General features: G+C 41.6%; 1 protein-coding gene across 1 annotated transcript; it reads left to right on the top strand.

Annotated features, from left to right (window-relative positions):
• Positions 1–2,174: 2,174 nt before the first annotated feature.
• LOC127351170 (circadian-associated transcriptional repressor-like) lies at positions 2,175–18,372 on the top strand. The gene is made up of 6 exons (XM_051378457.1): positions 2,175–2,289; positions 5,129–5,543; positions 7,957–8,032; positions 10,331–10,409; positions 15,308–15,410; positions 16,832–18,372. Exons 2-6 carry the CDS (start codon positions 5,169–5,171, stop codon positions 17,246–17,248), a joined length of 1,050 nt encoding a protein of 349 aa, XP_051234417.1. The 5' UTR covers positions 2,175–2,289; positions 5,129–5,168; the 3' UTR covers positions 17,249–18,372.
• Positions 18,373–18,407: the final 35 nt, after the last annotated feature.

Raw genomic sequence — 18,407 nt, 5'->3', positions numbered from 1 at the left:
TCTGTGATCTGATGCTGCTAATCAATAAAGCACCTTTCGATTATTGATTTGAACATTAGGAAATGGCTCCATAAAGCCTGCGATCTGATGTTCATTGTACAACAATATCCTCTGATATGTGCATCAATTGATTAGCAGCTGAATTGATTTCACCGTTTGTGTTACGGTGATGATCGAACAGTTGAGGCCTTCCTCTCTCGCTCATTGCAGAACATTTGGGCTGCGACACAGTTGGCAGCGGCACCACAAACAGGAAATGGGCCACATCTCTACGCTTCATTCTCCAGTCAGGTTAACAATTGCTCAGTGGGCAGATGAGTTGTCGTTGTATTGGTGCAAAGACGACACAAAGGGACACTGAAATATGAATTCAACCCTACGAGCCGCCACCTCCACAGAATCAGAGGTCTCGTATTGAATGAATGAGGTCAGTCAGAAGTTGTCGGCTCACAGGAAACACTGACGAGGAGGAACACGTTCTCATTTCTACCTTCATCTACTCTCAGTGGTGAATGTAATTATCCTCTTTTATATTCACTTAATATAAATAACTATTGGCTCTAAATGCGTATTGCTCTGTTGCCATGAGAGGGTCAGGCAGGAAGCGGGGGGGGGGGGTGACAGAGTAACCCTGCACTGATCAACTCAAACCGATCGCCTTAAACCGTTTAAGTTTATTAAAGATAAGAGTAGAAGTAACTCAAGTATTTAAAGTAACTTTGGGTAAATTTAGTTCATTGTACTAATTCTATTCAGTTAATTTAAGTTACACTCATAAGCTGTATTTTATTGATCACAGATTAGTTTTACTGATAGTTTTAGAAACCTTTTATACAATTCTCTGTCTGTATTATGTATTTTATGACATTTTTAACAATCATACAGACTTAATATAATAATAATCTAAACTTTAAAAATAAAGTTTATGAGCTTATGACAGTCTGTGTATTTTTATATTTACATCAAGAAGGCCTTGTGACCCCTCGTGAAGCTTTGCCAACCCTTAGTGGGGTCTCAACCCCCAGGTTGGGAACCATTATTCTCAGGTAAACAGGTTTTATTTTCAGGTGATGAAAATAAAACTAATGAAAACATAACTATTATATTCCATGTCTGATTTCTAGATCCTCCTAAATGTAACACACTGGACCTTTTATGTGACTTTAAATGCCATATTTTATATATATTTTATATTATATTCAATGTAGATTATTTCCTGTGAATATTTCGTCAGACGTAAGTTTTTCTGATATCTTTAGGAACCTTTTAATACAATTCTCTGATTATATACATAGATTATATGTGTTCAAGCAGGGCTGTAGGTTTAACAAATACTGAGGAACTGAGAAGTTCCTCCAGTTGTTAATAATAATTTATATTTAAAGGAATCTGCAACCATTTCAGTAACTGATTAAAGCAAAAATACCAACAAATCACTCGTACAAGCTGCTTAAATGTGAATCTTTGCTGGTTTTATTAGTTTTCTTTCACAGTAAACTGAGTATATTTGCATTGTGGACAATTTAAAGGACAAAGCAGCATTTTAATGCACATTTCTCTCTATTTTCTGATAATAAAGTGAGTATTATATTCTATTTCTGCCAGTAGATCCTCTTAAATGTTACACACTGGACCTTTTATGTTGCTGTTGTTTACTTTAAGATTATTTGTGTTAATAGCCTATTAATATGCTGTTCTATTGTTGACTGTGTGATAACACTTTTAATCATATGTTAAATAAAGATAAACTTCCAGGAAGTGATTTAATGCAGCATTAATTAGCTCTGTGCTCGTCACGTGCTGCAGTGCGCCTCTGATCCAATGGGAGAGCTTAATTGGAGGCGGTGACGCACGACAGTGTTTCGTCACGGCGTGATCACGTGTGCGCCTTTCTCCCCCCCCTTCTCCTCCCTCCTCTTCCTCAGTTTTATTTATTCTTCCACTATATATTTCCCCTCGTGTGCGGCGGTTTGCAGCCGGTGTGAGAGCCCGACAGGCCGGCGGCGGAGAGCAGCTCGGGACCGGAGCGCGCAGCCGGAGCGCGCAACCGGAGGGGGGAGTCGAGCCCCGCCCACTCTCCGACACGTTGCCCAGGGAGAGGCTGCACGGGCTGGATGGGACTCCTGCCTTCTGCCCGCCTCCCTCTCCTCCCCTCCCTCCCCCTTTTCCTTCCCTTCCTTCCTGCGTCCATCATCAGTCGGCTCGGTCCGTCAGCGCGTCCGCACACACTCTCCTGAACGGCCGCTGCTCGTCCTCAGCTCACCGGAGACCTACGGTTCACTTCAGCTGGTGAGTGTTCTCTCTCTCTCTCTCTCTCTCTCTCTCTGCAGCTCACCTGCACCCACTGTCTGTATTATGACCATTGTGAGGTGGAGGTGAGAGGCTGCGGCTCTGCGGGGTGTTTGCGGGTTGGATCCCGCTCTGCAGGTTAATGTGCGGTTGTGGAATAAAATGTCCTCTGCTGGTTGAAACTGTGGCAGCGTTTTGTTTTCTGTTGCATATTTAAATGTACTGTGTGTGTGTGTGTGTGTGTGTGTGTGTGTGTGTGTGTGTGTGTGTGGTGCATTTTCAGCAGACAGGTGTGTGTGTGTGTGTGTGTGCATTATAGACCCAGCAGAGTGTGTGTGTGTGTGTGTGTGTGTGTGTGTGTGTGTGTGTATGCATTATAGACCCAGCAGTGTGTGTGTGTGTGTGTGTGTGTGTGTATGCATTATAGACCCAGCAGTGTGTGTGTGTGTGTGTGTGTGTGTGTGTGTGTGTGTGTGCATGTGAACTGACAGGCGAGGGGAAACATGTGTTTGGATGTTTTTTTTCTTACATAATGTTGGACGACCTGCCCATTTGGAAGAAGCAGAGGAGGGTTATTTAATCTACTGGCCTCTGTATATTCAGTGGTTTCAGGGCGCTGTGCTGTAATGTCTCCCGGGCTCATGTACTGGTTCTACTGGGAATTTATATAAAACACACACTCAGAGCTTTAGGGTTGAACAGATACTGAGGAACGTGGGTCAGAATCCCTCCAACTGTTTGACAAACCGACAGAAAAAGTTAATAATAATTTATATTTAAAGGAATCTGCAACCATTTCAGTAACTGATTAAAGCCAAAATACCAACAAATCACTCGTACAAGCTGCTTAAATGTGAATATTTGCTGGTTTTCTATCACAGTAAACTGAATATATTTGATTTGTGGACCATTTAAAGGACAAAGCAGCATTGTAATGCACATTTCTTACAGTTTTCTGATGATAAAGTGAATATTATATTCTATTTCTGCCAGTAGATCCTCTTAAATGTTACACACTGGACCTTTTATGTTGCTGTTGTTTACTTTAAGATTATTTTGTGTCATTAAATTAATAATTATTTAATATTTGTGTTAATATTTATATGCTGTTCTATTGTTGACATTTTAATGCACATTTCTCACAGTTTTCTGATTATAATTAATGATGAAAATTATAGTTTAATGCTGTCTCTGAGCTCCAGTACTGGGACTATAATTCTGTGGGAGAAATACAAAATCCTGACATTTTATTTTATTTATTTATGATTTAGGTCTGAAACTAACATTTCATCATCTGTCAGTGTCGGAAAATAGTGAAAGATGCCGCTCAGAGTTTCCCAATGTGACGTCTTTAGATCAACAGTGTAAAAGCCCCAAATATTTTAGTTACAATTGTTAAAAAATAAGGAATTTAACTAGCTAATATTATATTTTTGCTTTATAAAAGACTTAAAAAAGATTTTATTTTATTTAACATTTTAGTAACAGCAGTAATATTTAAATATATTGTCTAAATAAGAGCAGAATGAGACTAAAACAACATGATTTGTGTGTAAAATGCAGAATTTAAACGTATTAAAAGCTCCAAAGACCCAGAAACAGACAGACTGACTATTTTAGACTAAATGTAAATTCAGTCCCGATTATATTTATGTAACTGTATAAAGTATTTCATCGTGGCTTTGAATAATGTGGCAGCAACGTCTACTTGCTTGTTGTTTAACCCTTTAAAACCACCGGTTCCCAACCCGAGGGTCCCGTCTCATTCCAGGGGTCGCCAAAGTTATGCGAGGGGGTCACAAGGGTTTTATTGTTTTTATATAATATTCATATGTACGTTTTCATTAGTGTATAATCACCTGGAAATAAGAAGAATACCTCAGAATGAGCCTTTAATATCTTCAGAGGGAGCGGGTCCCAGCCACCGTAGTTTCTCCATCACAGCCCGTCAAATACAGACGCGAGGGGTGTTCAGTTGGTTGCAATCTGCAGTTTCACCGATAGATGGCACTAAATCCTACACACTGGTCCTTGTTTAAATATACACAGTAGGTCTAAATCTCTGCATTTTGTTCATTTCTGTGAAGAAAACTAAATTAAATTGTTATTTTTGAAGTTATTGAAGATGAAAACTTTGAAGTTATTTCACAGAGTCTCTGATAAACAGCCTCCTCCTGCTTTAGAAATGTTAAAACAAACAAAGATCTGATAGAGCAATGAGACGAAAACACTCAATTTGTCCTAAAATAAAGCTTATTAAGTCTCTTTGATTGTCAAACAAACTGAATAAGCTTCTTTTCTTTTAAACCTAAACAGAATACAGACACAACTTTGTAGTAAAAGTTCACAAAAATATCAGGATGCAACATTCACAGGAAATAATCTGCTCAAAATTCATCCAAATCTCTGGTTTTACACAAACTTCCTGCAGTTATTCTGTTTATCAGCTGTTATTCTTATATATTGAATATAATATGAAATATTGTCACTTAGTTTACTGAATGATAAAAAAGTGATTTAAATAGACTACATTTCTTATTTTTCTTAAACATTCTGCTTTATTTCCCCTGAAGAAGCTTTAAGGTTGTTAAAATCATCGTTTTCCTCACAGACTGACAGTAATTTATATATTGTGTGTCAGGTTGTCTCCAACTACACAATAAAATGTAAATATTCTGGATGTCTTGTGCATCATTGTACACCAATATCCCAAATAATTCAGCTATAATAAGAATAATTCAGTCATATGATATATATATTGTCATATAATATTTGGTGTCTTTGTGAAGTTTTGGAGTTAAAATAAAGTTGTGTGTTCGTTGTGTTCGTTGTGCTGCAGGTTCGTGATGCTCTCTACTGGCTGAGCGTCTGACTCCACCATGTCGACCTCGGACTCGGATTACTCCATCGACTGGCTCGCCAGCGATGAGGATGACTACGAAAGCCCGAGGAGGTTAAGTCCTCAGCACACGGAGGAGCCGCCGCCGCCACCATCATCATCATCAACCTCCTCCTCATTAAGGGAATCTCCTACGAGCTGCTTCCACTGTGGAGCGGCCCAGAGGAGGAGGAGGGCGAGGGGTGACTGTAAAGATGGAGCCGACCCTCCAGCCGGCCTGCAGGCCCCTTCAGGCAGTCCAGTTCAGGGATTTACCTCCGTTTATACGCAGCATCGTTCAGCCAGGAAGAGAGCGCACAGCGGACTCTGTGAAAAGCCTCAAGCAGAAACTGAAAACGAACTCTTCTTCCACAAGGTGAGAGTCACACCGACACAGCGACGACAGCTTTTGATGGTTTAACCTTCAGATTTCTACAATGAATGAGCAAAAAAACGCGCCAGAGCTGCAACCATTGGCTGATTAATCCATTAGTTATCAACTAATGGATTAATCGGCAACATTTTTGTGTCATTTTTGAAGAAAAAATGTCAAAATTCTCTGATTTCAGTTTCTGAAATGTGAATATTTTCGGGTTTATGTAATCCTCTACGACAGTAAACTGAATATTTTTGGGTTGTGGACACAACAAGATGTTTGAGGACGTCACTTTGGGAAACAGTGATGAACATTTTTCACCATTTTTAACTAATGATTAATGATGATTTAATGATTTTATTGGATTTATTTGACATCTCAGATAGATACATATATAACTTATCAAACACTGCCACAAACACATACATATTCATTAAAAAAATTTCGAGAATAAACACAAAAGTTCGAAAAATAACTTATTTGAACAGTGTCCACATACTTTTGGCCATATAGTTTATTAGTTTAAGTATTGTGTCACGAATTCACAAGAAGCTCCAAATCATTAAGAATTCGTTGCAGGCAATAGTTCACAAAAGTTTCTAAAGTTTCTAAAGTTTGTCGTCACTCAGCAACTCTCAAAGTATTTTTAAGGGAGTCGGGGGATATTGTGGTTACTGAGTGAAACTGTGTGTTCACAAACATCTGCTGCTTATCTCGAGTAAGAGACCACAAACACGTCATTTGTGTTTCAGTGAGCCAACTGGAAGTCAGAGCGGGTTCTGTGTGTAGTTACAGGACGTCAGCTGAGCAGGCGGTCCTTCAGCGTGGACCACGATGCGTTGTGATTGATCGTAGATGTTTCACAGCTTTGGTACCTTTTAATACCACAGATATACCTGATGATAATAACAGTGATTATCTGGTTATCAGGGCTCCTGTCAGTGGGGGGGATATATCAGGCAGCAGGTGAACATTTGGTTCTCAGAGTTGATGTGTTAGAAGCAGGAAAAATGGGCAGCGCGAAGATCTGAGCGACTTTGACAAGGAGCCACATTGTGATGGACAACTGGGTCAGAGCATCTCCAAACCTGCAGCTCTTGTGGGGTGTTCCCGGTCTGCAGAGGTCAGTACCGATCAAAAGTGGTCCAAGGAAGGAAAAGAACCGGAGACAGACGAGCTACTGTAGCTCAAACTGCTGAAACAGTGAATGCTGGTTCTGATAGAAAGGGGTCAGAACACACAGTGGACCACACTCTGTTGGTCTGGGACCAGTCAGGGAGCCCAGTGGTCATAATGTTAGTGCTGATCCGTGTAGATTCTGCCCTGTAACCAGTATCAGGTTCTCATGTTTATAACAAACCAAACTCCATGAAAATAAGTTCAGAATTAAGCGAGTTACAGTTGATTTTGTAGCTCGCAGATGAACGTCAGATTGAGGAGTATAGCAGTAGTTGTGGTGTAAATATGTGCTGTCTTAAGTATTGGTACTCTTGATAATCTTGTGATCACATCATCCAAGACCCAGGTGTAAACGGAGCCTGAAGCACTCCATACCAGAGAGGAATCAAAAGCATTTATCATCAAAACGCGGTTTCTTCCTTCGTCTTTCAGTCTAAACAAAGTCTCTCGATACCCAGATTTTCTAGGGCGAGGACCCCCCGCTTTGGTTTCAGAACCCTATTTTTAGAGGTCTGACAAGTGTGCTCTCACATCCTCTGTCTCTCTACAGTATCCTGCTGGAGGCCCGAAGCCTCCCGCCTGCGCACTGCGTGTGTCAAAAACGTCTCCTTAGAAATCACTAACAGAGACGTGGAGGTGGAGGTTGAAGGGAAGTGGATTCACCCTGAAAGCAAACGTCAACTCCAGATGACAAACGGGGAGGCATCAAGCACCGGCCTGCTCATATCAAACAGCGTAAGCGGATCCGGCGGTGCCAGTTTTCATGGCAGTCTGGTGCCGCCGGGGTCTCATGTGTCCCTCTGACGGAGGCGACAGCTCGAGCGAGCCACGTGTGAACGCCGTTGATCGCTATCAGTTTCTCCATTAGCTCCTGTCAGCTGTTTAATGGCCGCCTGTTAGTGAGCGGCCTGCGGACATTTACCTTCAGTGTTAACACGAGACTAATGGCGTCCAACGGGGAGCGGCTGTAAATGGACAATCAGTTCAATCAATACGTGCTGAGAAACTGAAGAAACTCAGATAAGCTGTAAATCATGTGCAGCTCCCACACACACACACACACACACACACACTACTCATTAAATGAACTGAAGACTGGGTGATTATGTAACTTTCAGTTTGAGGAGAGCAATAAGCTCTGCTGTGGATGTGTAAGTGGCTATTAGAAAGCACTTTACGTACTCAGCTCGTGGTTGGTTGCATGAATGCTAACTGTTATCTGTTTTCCTCACAGTGCACGGAGCTGCAGTGCTACATCCAGCCGCTGTCGGCCATCCTGCGGGGCCTGAGATCAGGCAGGTACTCTGAACGTAAGTGTCTAATCCCGGCTTTCACTGCTTTGTTAATGGACCCGTTCTGTGCAGGTCACACTGCTAAAGATAAACACATCATGTCAGGATGGTTGACGCAGAGTGGGGTGATTATAAAGGCATTTCACTGGATGTTCTCCCGCAGCCGACCATCAGGCAGGATGTGAATATTTTTACTGCTGTTGGTGACGTCGGTCGGTCTTAACTCGCTGGTTCAGAGAGAAATATCTCCCCGGCTCCTGGATGGATCAACTCCAGATCTGATGCAGACCTTCATGACTTTGGTGCCCGATGGAGCGCGTGTGCACCGATCAGCAGGGTGTCTCACTCGTTAGCTACTTCAGCTCCAGAAAAACTTGTGTTACGATACATGATCAGGGCCCGAGCTGAGAGCCCCTATCCCACCTGCCCCGAACCCAACAGGAAAGGAAAGTCGTCCATTTTTGACCCTTTGCACACGTTGTATTTTAACGAACTCCTTCTAGAGGATTGATCGGATCAACTTCACATTCAGCCAGTATGATCTGAACACCGTCAGGGTTAACATTTGTGTTATCTGTGAGTTTCCGTCGAAGGGCGTGTCCGTGGCGTGGCGCCAAATTTCAATGTTTCACCATGAAACAGGAAGTTAACTTCAGTGTACATTGTCCAATCGGAACTAAACGCTACGTGTTTCATTAGAGTCCCGCTCTGAACACACCTACATGCCAATATTCATACTCATAGCGCCACCTACTGGCAACAGGAAGAAAGCTGACACTCTAACAGCGTGTTAAATATGAGCGTTTAATAAACCACAAAATCGATATCGTTCGCCACTGTCTTTGTTGAGTTAGAGCAATTTAAAAAAGAAGATATATTTATAGTTATTCATCATATTCAATGTCTCACCGAGATAGATATCAGTCTAAAGCCTCGAGAGCCGGAGTCAAGACGTGGTCAGCTTAGCATAGCATAGCACAAGGTAACTCAGTAACTATAAATAACACTTGGTACATTGATGTGATTCATTTAGTGATTCAAAAAACATTGTTTCCTCAGTGAGTCTGTTCATTTAGGAATAATTAAAACTGAACGTCCACAGTCAGAGACTGAGGGAGGCAGAGTGCACGCTGGCAATCACAGCGGCCACAAAAAGGATCAAAGTTCACAAGTCATTGAACATCCTTTTTAAAGTACGACTGCTTCACAGATGAAAGACTGGATCAAAGACGCTCCATTGTGCTCTCAGTTTAGGTGAGATATGAGACGTTTGCACTCCTTCCTGTACGCTGACGCTACCATGCCAAATATTCAAGAGTTGTAAATGGAGTCTGGCACCACAACTCGCCTCGAACCACAAAATGCAATATGTACCAAATAACAGATCATCAAATACTTCCTCAGTTTAATCTAACAAACTCTCTCCAATCTTCATTTTATGGATATTTTCTTATACGAAATCAAACCACTGCAGATAATGAACAACAAAAACATAAAAATATTGTTCATTGGGTCGAAGGTACACCAGACTTCACTGACAAAACCACTAATTAAATCTAGCAGATCATCGTAACTTCATTCAAAGTGAACAGAAACAGAATAAAACTCATTAAAACTGTCTCTGTTAGTGTTTCCAACAATCACCAACTCTGGTTTGGTGGAAATAAATCCTTAATTCACCGACGTAGATGATAAAAACAGCAGTTTCAGTTGGAGCAGACCGGCTATGGAAACAAACCACAGAGAGGCTGCGATACAACACAGGCAGAGGGAGAGAGACACACCATGTGACTCTGTGTCTGTATATAGAGAATAGCTGTTTGCTGCTGTTTTAATGTTTATAATCTCATACAACTGAACATTGGTTGAAAGCGCTGTAGAGAAACTAGCAAGTGGACTTTGAGTTAATTAGATTATTTAGTTTAAAATAACACATTTGGAGGTATTTGCAGCCTCGTCAGTTTCAGTTTGTGACGCGTGCGTTGTGTTCACTGCTATAAGTGATATAAGTGATCCTCTACTGGACGTTATATCTGGCGTGTGTGCAGTCAGTGTTGTGGTTCAGAGAGAGCCAGGAGGGAGGGAGGGAGGGAGGGAGCCGTGGACAGAAGTAAAGTGAGACTTTAATGATGCTTTAGTCGTGGTTTCGTGTCGTCGGAGCGTCTGATGAGCTCGGCGACGCAGCAGCAGCAGTGGCGGAGGTCATAATTGGAAACGTGGTTTAGATCCAGAGCGGTCGGGGCCACGTGCCTCCTCCTCCTCCTCCTCCTCCTCCTCACGCTCACAGCAGATCTCTCTCTTTCTCTTCTCCTGCAGGTCTCAGCAGTTTTCAGGAGAGCGTCGCAATGGACCGTATCCAGAGAATAATGGGGGTCCTTCAGAATCCAAACATGGGGTAAATACCTTTTTCTTCGAACATCTGCTCCTCAGTAAAACGAGTGCGTTTGACCTTTTTCTGTCCCCGGCAGCCTGATCAGATCAGAGGAAATAGTGGCCACATGTCAGATAAACAGCAGTTCGAGGGCTGATTGAACACAGTCGGGATTGTTTCTGAGATTAAATAGTTTTGGTACCAAGAAGACATCTTCTCACTTCTGGTTTTGCTCAGTTCCTGTTGACTTACACGCTTACAGAGCTCATGTTTCAGACACATTTATAGCATTTATATCGGCGTTTATATGCTTATCGGGCAGCAACAGCACTGAAAAGGTGGAGCTGGTTAAAAAGAATAAAAATCCATCAGTCAAACAAATATTTACCTCACAAACACTTAGAATATGTGAATGAATAAATGTGGTTCAAAGTTCATTAAGATGTTCACATGCAATTAATTAATTAATTAATTCATTCATTCATTCATTCATTTTGAATACCTGCATTCATATTTACTGATTTTATACTAATATAACTGTGATGATTAAATTAAACTATTGATTGATAATCGATCACTGTAGTAGAACACCGTTTCTCTATTTCTGGTTATTGTCATAACAAATGTAAAATCTGAATAACACTAATATCACCGTCCATATAAAGTCCCTTCATCAGTAACTGGAGGTCATTATCTAACATCAACCAACTACCCATAATGCTGCAGTCACAGAGTCACTACGGCTTTCCACCTCAGTAAAGGTGGCGGCACTAGATGGTGAAACCGATCGCCTGATTTATGTATTTATCTCACTATAATACAGTTTAGTATTTAAACCAGATAAGTTAATTTAATTTAACGTATTACATCAAACATTTTAAGTAAAACTAACTTGATTTAAGTTTAAAAAACATTATTGATTAAGTAGTAAATTTAATGATGTACTTTGTGTTTGTTTGTGAAAAACAAAAACTACTTAATCTGGAATCTTTCTGTAACAAAACTAAGTTAGTGTCACTTAAAATTATAAGTTAAAGCTTCTTCATCAAGAATCTTTTTAAACTAACAAAGTTTTGTTACTTAAAATCTTCGATTTCGCAGCTTTTAGTTCCTGTTTAGTAAAACATCTTAAACTGAGACACAGAAAACACATCTGGATTTTAATGAAGGTTGATGTGTGAACATCAGGGAGAATAAAGGGACTTATTCCATCGTATATGTCGTATTTTATTAAAAGATTTGAATGTTTTCAATAAACCCAGACACAGTATAAACTGTAACATGATTAATTATTATTGTGGAGACACAAACGTGTTTAATGAGCTGTAAATGTCACAAAGAGGTGGTTTTGTTTTTCTTCTAACATAAATAAGTGTTATTAACAGACAGATATATTCTTGCTGCACTCTGTCTGACCTCCAGTAACGTCACACACCGACAGGATGATTACACAAACGCCGTCGTCACTCTTCACGGGTTCGTTTGAGGCTTTGATGCCAGCAGACGGGTGGAGTTTGTCTGGTGGAGAAGTAACAATGAGCTCCGTGGAGTTTGTCTGACAATCGCAGGAAAAACACGTGAAGGTCGTTTAAATCACTATTCTGTGATTTACAGCCGAGCTGACTCTATCGGGCCGCACAGACGCAGCTCACCGCGTCCACTTGGCTCTCGATGGCGGCGAGAATTATTAGTGTGAGCTCCTGTGAAGGTCGACGGGACAGTTTCACTCAGAGAAATGTGGCAATTAAACTCCTAAACTATTTAATTTATCCATTAAATGTGTAAAACACCCTGTATGTGACAGGATCAAACGTATTCTAGAGCAGAAATTAATAATTAATAGTAATAAGTCATTATTCTGAGATATTAAGAGCTTTCAAACTCTTACAGGCTTCATCATTTGTTAGTTTCCTCTGTCAGCACGTGATCCCTCAGTATGATGAAGTGATGAAGACGATGAGATTTGGTTAAAAGCTCCAGAAAAAGCAAGTAAGGTGACCTTGAGAAGATTATTTTATGATTCCTTAATAATTAAACCCACAATATTGTTCTAAAGGTTCCTCAAAGAGTCCGAGTCCGAGTAAACAGGAATTGAAATAACCCTCAGAACATGTTGTTTTATATATAAATTATATATTATAAATTATAAATGAGAACATAAAGATGAAGATAGAATAAATAATCCTCGGTGCAGAAGTCTCAGCGGTTTATATAAGAGGCAGAAACTGGAGCTAATTAACGACACGTGGACCGAACGTCGCCTCGTCAGCAACTAGAACGTTTATTTAATTAAAGAAAAATGCTGGAGGTTAAAATATCGTCGCCGCAGCACAAAGACGAGTCTGTTAGTGCAGTTTGTCACTGAGTCAACTGAGTAAGAGACGTATTTTATATTTTAATAAATAACAACAATAATAGAGAACAGCTGATAAACTGTACAATGAACACAAACAGTGAACTCTAACTGCAGGAAGTTAGTGTAAAACCAGCAGTTTGGATGAATTTTGAGCAGATTATTTCCTGTTTTTCTGACATTTTTAGGAACTTTTTATTAAATCTTCTGTTTGTTTTATGTATTTATTATTTTTTAACAATCATACAGACTTAAAAAGCTTCTTTTTTTGACAAATTCAGTGTTTTCTTTTCATTTTTCTATTCGTTCTTTAGTTGTTTTAACTTATCTAAAGCAGGACGAGGCTGTTTATCAGAGACTGAAGCCTTCAAACTTTATATATTAAATCATTTAAACTTTAAAAAGAACAATTTCATTTAGTTTTCTTGAAATTAACAAAATGAGACCTCCCCGTGAAGCTTTGGCGACCCCTAGTGGACCCCGACCCTCAGGTTGGAGCACACTGAGGCCTTTAATCTCCTGTACAGCAAGAGCTTTTTCACAGTTTCTTCCTGGTTTGACACGTTCAGTGAAATTGACATGTGGGCCGTGAAATGAACATCTATAAACAGCGCGTCTGAGCGTGGGACCACACAGGCAGTGCCGTGACGCCGTAATGCCACAGCGCCGTAACGCCGGCGGTTCCCGTTTGGCAGAGCTGCAGAACGTCAACGCAGGCAGCAAAAAGCAGCAATATAAAAACTCCAGAGGCAATAAAATCCCAGATAGTTTACAGCAGCGACGTCACTGCTGGTGGAAAGTTCATTCATTTTACTGTCAGTGAGATATTTGTGAGGGATGAATGTAAATGTTCCCTTTCTGCCAATACCACATAAATATATCAGATTATTCTTTATATTGAGTTAAAACCTCCCTGTGGCCGTGGAAACCTGTTTTATTTTAATAAATGTTTTGACTTTTGGTTAAAGTAGAACAACTGTGAAATGTCAGGGATGAGAAAATCTGAATTAATTCAATTAAAATAACTTTATTTGTGTAAAAGCATCAGGACACAACCAGACAGACAATAAAACAAACATACAAAGTAAAGTTTCAAATGATTATAAAATATAATAATAATAGAGAGAGAGAGGATTGTATGAAAATAATCTGCTCAGTGTTGTTTTAAATATAATATGAAGCATATTTTGTAGATGCTTCTTACTTTATTATATTATATTCTTTTGCCTCTTTAAAATCAAGAAGTCCTTGTGACCTCACGTGAAGCTTTGGCGCCCCCTAGTGGCGACTGGGAACCGCTGCTATAAGAGAAACACACGTTACTGCGACGTATCTCAGACATTATAAAAGTAACTGAAGCCGTCAGACAAATGTAATCGAGTATAAAGTACAATGTTTACCTCTGAGGTGGAGTGGATTATAAAGTTAAATTCGTTTACAGTCGTACAGACGATAAATAATCATTAGCTGCCGCCTTAAAGCTGGGATCTATTACTGTGTGTGTGTGTGTGTGTCTGTGTGTGTGTGTGTGTGTGTGTGTGTGTGTGTGTGTTTTCTAACTCTCATGGCTGTGAGCGGTGGGCGGGGCCTCAGCGGTCCGCTCCAGGGCTTACTGCTCTATTTATAGCCTGTGAATGGAACAAGGGCCTCCCCCCCCGCTGCCACGTGTGGGCTGCAGGCTCTGTCTTGTGTGTGTGTGTGTGTGTGTGTGCCGGTCGGTCACATTTCTCATGTGGACCTGAACATGCTCTACTTGTCTTCCTCCGTACGCGTCATGTGATGCTCGTATGTGGCCGGATAGCATCACACAGACGGGGAGAGGAATGCAGATCCTCCTCCCCCCTCGGTCCACCCCCCTCCTCCCCCATCGGTCCTCCCCCGTCCTCACCCCCCCCATCCTCACAGGCCTTTTTATTTATTCAGTCTTTGTGCTATTTCATGTTGTCCACCAATCAGATAACGGCAGAGCGCCCAGTGTGTTGGCAGGGGCTTTATGGGGCTTATGTAATGGCCATTGGCGAGACATCCGTAAGCCATCTGAGCTGCAGGGCGTCTCTGACTCTGTAATCTGCAGAGTCGGGTCTGAAGGAACCAGTGACTGCACCCTGACCCGTCACACACTCCCACTGTACTCCCGATACATTGATCTGACTGCTTCAGTAGTTCTCACTTCAGACACACTCTTATGAAACTCTCTGTAGCTGTAATATAGAACATAAATCTACAGTTTATAGACATTTGAATGAGGAAATGATCCAGATTAGAGCTTTAAAATGAGCTCAGTTTAAGGTTGGAGAATAAAACGTAATAAAATAAAAATATAAATTGACTATTGAGTCATAAAAATGAAAGAATTGAACTCTCAGCTTGTTGAACATTAACAGATGTTTTTCTGCACTCTGATAATTTTCAGTAGATTTCCCCGACAACACTTTTAACTTGAGGAAGCTTCTGATTGCAGGACTTTAACTTGTAATAGAGTACTTTTACTTTGTGGTATTTGTACTTGTACTTTAAGCTGTTGGAGTTTAAATAAAATATCTCTTGTTCTCTTTCTCTCCTTTTCTAGCGGTCGCTTCCTCAGCATCATACTGAAAATAGAAGAAATGCTCCAGAGCTGGTTCCCAAACATCAAACCGACAGACGACGGCTCTCCGCCCAAGAAACAAAAGGTAACGGCGTTCAAACTCCCATCATCCCCTCATCGTCTGAGCTAAAGATCCCCTGTAGTCTCACTAAATTAGATAAAAGCTAAAATCCTCTAAAACTGCACTCTTCTGTCGGAGACGGCGTTGTGAGTGCGAGGAGAGACACGAGTCGGATTATGTAACGGAGTCCTGGAAGAGGACGGTGAAGGTCAGATAATGAGAGTAACACAGATCGTCCTGTTCCTGATGTTCTGGACACGGTGGTTAGTGTTCCTCTCAGAACTTTACCAAAAACAAATTGGGTTTTATTTTGAAAATCACGAGGGCTGCTGTTGAGACTCGTCCTGTGTGAACAGTTTGTTTGAGATTGATTTAATCAGGATTACTCAGTCTGCTTTTAGAGGGTTAAAGGTTTACTGATGAAGATGATTATAAGTTTCCTTTGTGTGTTCGTAGTTTCTGTTTCTGTAGTCAACCAGAACTTTACAGTCACTCAACCTGCCACCAAAAAGTGTTAATTTAATGAATTGTTTTATTATTTGCAGCAGATTTTTCCCAGTTGAGATCGGCTCCTTTATTTCCTTTGTGCAATGCATTGTGGGATCATCAAAAGCTTCCAGTGTTTAGAGTCTGTAATGTGGATTTAGGACATCTGAACACAAATAAACCAGTTTTCCAGTCACGGAAACAATAAACAATTAAAAAGACCAAATATTCTGGAAATAATCTGTGTTGTCCTGGGAAAATGTTACTGTACGCTGCAGAGAAATCTTCTGTGGTGAGAACAGGAAACCATAACACCGACCACCGACCTGAAATAAAAACTTTATTCTCCGGGACCGAATCTAATCAGTGACTGCAGAGGTGTCCTCACTGTTAGCAGCTGTTATTCTGTATCCTCAGTTCCTTTCCTACGAAGAGACCTCGAGGCAGCAGACGAGACATCGCTCAGGGTTCCCGCTCTTTTTAACAAATCACTTTCCGTTCAAATAAAAGTAGAATTAGTTTATTTTACAGAAAATGCATCGTCTCTTCTCGGCACGTAGAGTTAACGTCCCTGTGGATGAATTTATCAACAACAGCAACGAGGAATTGAATCTGCTCTGGAAAAAACACTCCATGTTCTCTGCTGCTCGGTTCCACTTTATCTGGTGAACCGGTGGAGATTCAAACACACAGCCAGGTTTATGCAGGCGATCTGAGTGAGGGGCTGAAATACAAACAGTTCCAGAACAACAGAGATTATCTTCAGGATATTTGGACAGTTTAATCTATTTCCAGGTGTTAACCTTGACTGGAAAACTGGTCTCTATATTTCCAGGTTTTCCAGGACCTGATTTAGTAGCTGACAACTACATAATCAACTAATCGCTGGAGCTCTGATATATTGTGTGTTTTTTGTTGTTGTTGTTGATGTTATCTTCTTGTCTCCTTCTCCTCCGCAGCATCCGAGCAGTGCCTCCTCTCCTCCTCCTCCTCCTGCTTCCTCTCTGCTCTGCTCCTCAGACGTGGAGCCGGCTGTCGCAGCCTCGTACTCCTCCACTCACCTCAAATGGCTCCACACGTCAGCCATCTGCTCCCTGAAAACTCCAGAATCAACGCTCAGCCGGCCCGCTGCCGCCGCCGCCGCCGCCTCCTCCCCCTCTGCCTCCCCTCTGCCGGCACGCTGCAGCCAGGAGGCAACCCAGGACAATGCCGTCTCCTCCAGCACCGACCGACGCACGGGGCGCCGCCTCGCCACTGAACCTCGCCTGCCCTTCAAGATCAGCTCGCCGTGTCTGGAAAGACTCCTGAAGGCGAAGGACAGCATCATCGCCCCGAGGACTGTGGGAGACGGAGGCTGGTTGTCGGATCTGGTTTGAGAGGACGCTTCACACGCGGCGAGACCTCGACGCTCCGGCGCCTCGAGGCTTCCTGACGACACTAAAAGGCCTTAAAAAAAGCATGTTTCAAAGTCTTCTGCATCTTTTTTTAAATGCAGCTGCTGAGGTTCTCCAGGACGAAGCGTAGATTGGACTGTTGAGGATCCGTTAGACGGATCTAAAGGAGGAGTCTGCAGAAGAGGATCGTTACTGAGGGAACAAAGGAGGCCGGACTCTGGACTCTGTATTTATGGATCTAAATATGAACAAACGCACATTACGTTGGGTATGGAGACTTTCCGTACCTGAACACTCGGACTGTTACCTTGTTCGATCTGCTTCTCTTTAGGTTTTTAACGATTCCTCTACCTCATGCTGAAACCACGACACAGTTCGACCACATCAGACGACTCGCGCAGCCTCGCTGACGCTGGAAACTCCATCATATTGAAATATATCAACGTATCCAGAGTCAGTCGTCTAATTAGCTTGTAATCATTCATTTAAAACAGTATGAATGTCAGTAAAGATAATTAACAGCTCCACTTTAACCAATGTGAGTTTTTTTTTAAAGGTTTCAGAGAACAAAGTGAAACACCCCAAAACCTGGGCAGCTCTCAGTTTTCAGCTACTTCCATTAACAGTAAATATATTTGGTCGCCAGCGGTGACGGTGCCTGTAATCTTTTACATTTTAACGTTGTTGTGAAACCGATCAATCGCAGGGACCCCGGAGGAAACCGCTCCAGTTTAACAGGCTGCTCTGGAAGTTAGTCTCCAGACAAAACCTCACGAGAGCGTTATTGGTCGCTGTATCGTTGCCGTGAACAGAGCCCGTCCTGCTGAGACTACCTGATGGAGGATAAAGTTCACAGTGCAAGAACTCGTGTTTCAGTTCGGCTGACGCTGATAATCTTCCTCATATTAGCTTCAGCGAGCGGAACTTTTTACAAGTCCAGTTAAAACGTGAAATAGAACAACAAGACAAACATCCTCGGACAGTGCTCAGACATGTAGAGGTTTCCCTTCATGTACATAGTTTCTCACCTTTCATTCCCTGAAAGATGGCCTTTGTGATATTTTGTACTTCTGAAATAAATGTGATGTCTGCTTTCTGAAAGGAAACATTTGTCTTTTTCTTTTGAAAACAGCGGAGACGA

This window comes from Dicentrarchus labrax, unplaced genomic scaffold (assembly GCF_905237075.1).
Source record: "Dicentrarchus labrax unplaced genomic scaffold, dlabrax2021, whole genome shotgun sequence".
NCBI lineage: Eukaryota > Metazoa > Chordata > Actinopteri > Moronidae > Dicentrarchus > Dicentrarchus labrax.
This window is presented reverse-complemented; position numbering and strand designations above follow the sequence as displayed.

Bases quoted from the DNA above. Each gene is read 5' to 3' on its own strand.
- LOC127351170 (XM_051378457.1), top strand. From the start codon at position 5,169: ATGTCGACCTCGGACTCGGATTACTCCATCGACTGGCTCGCCAGCGAT. The intron at 5,544-7,956 runs GTGAGAGTCACA...TTTTCCTCACAG, and splicing joins ACGAACTCTTCTTCCACAAG to TGCACGGAGCTGCAGTGCTA. The intron at 8,033-10,330 runs GTAAGTGTCTAA...CTTCTCCTGCAG, and splicing joins ATCAGGCAGGTACTCTGAAC to GTCTCAGCAGTTTTCAGGAG.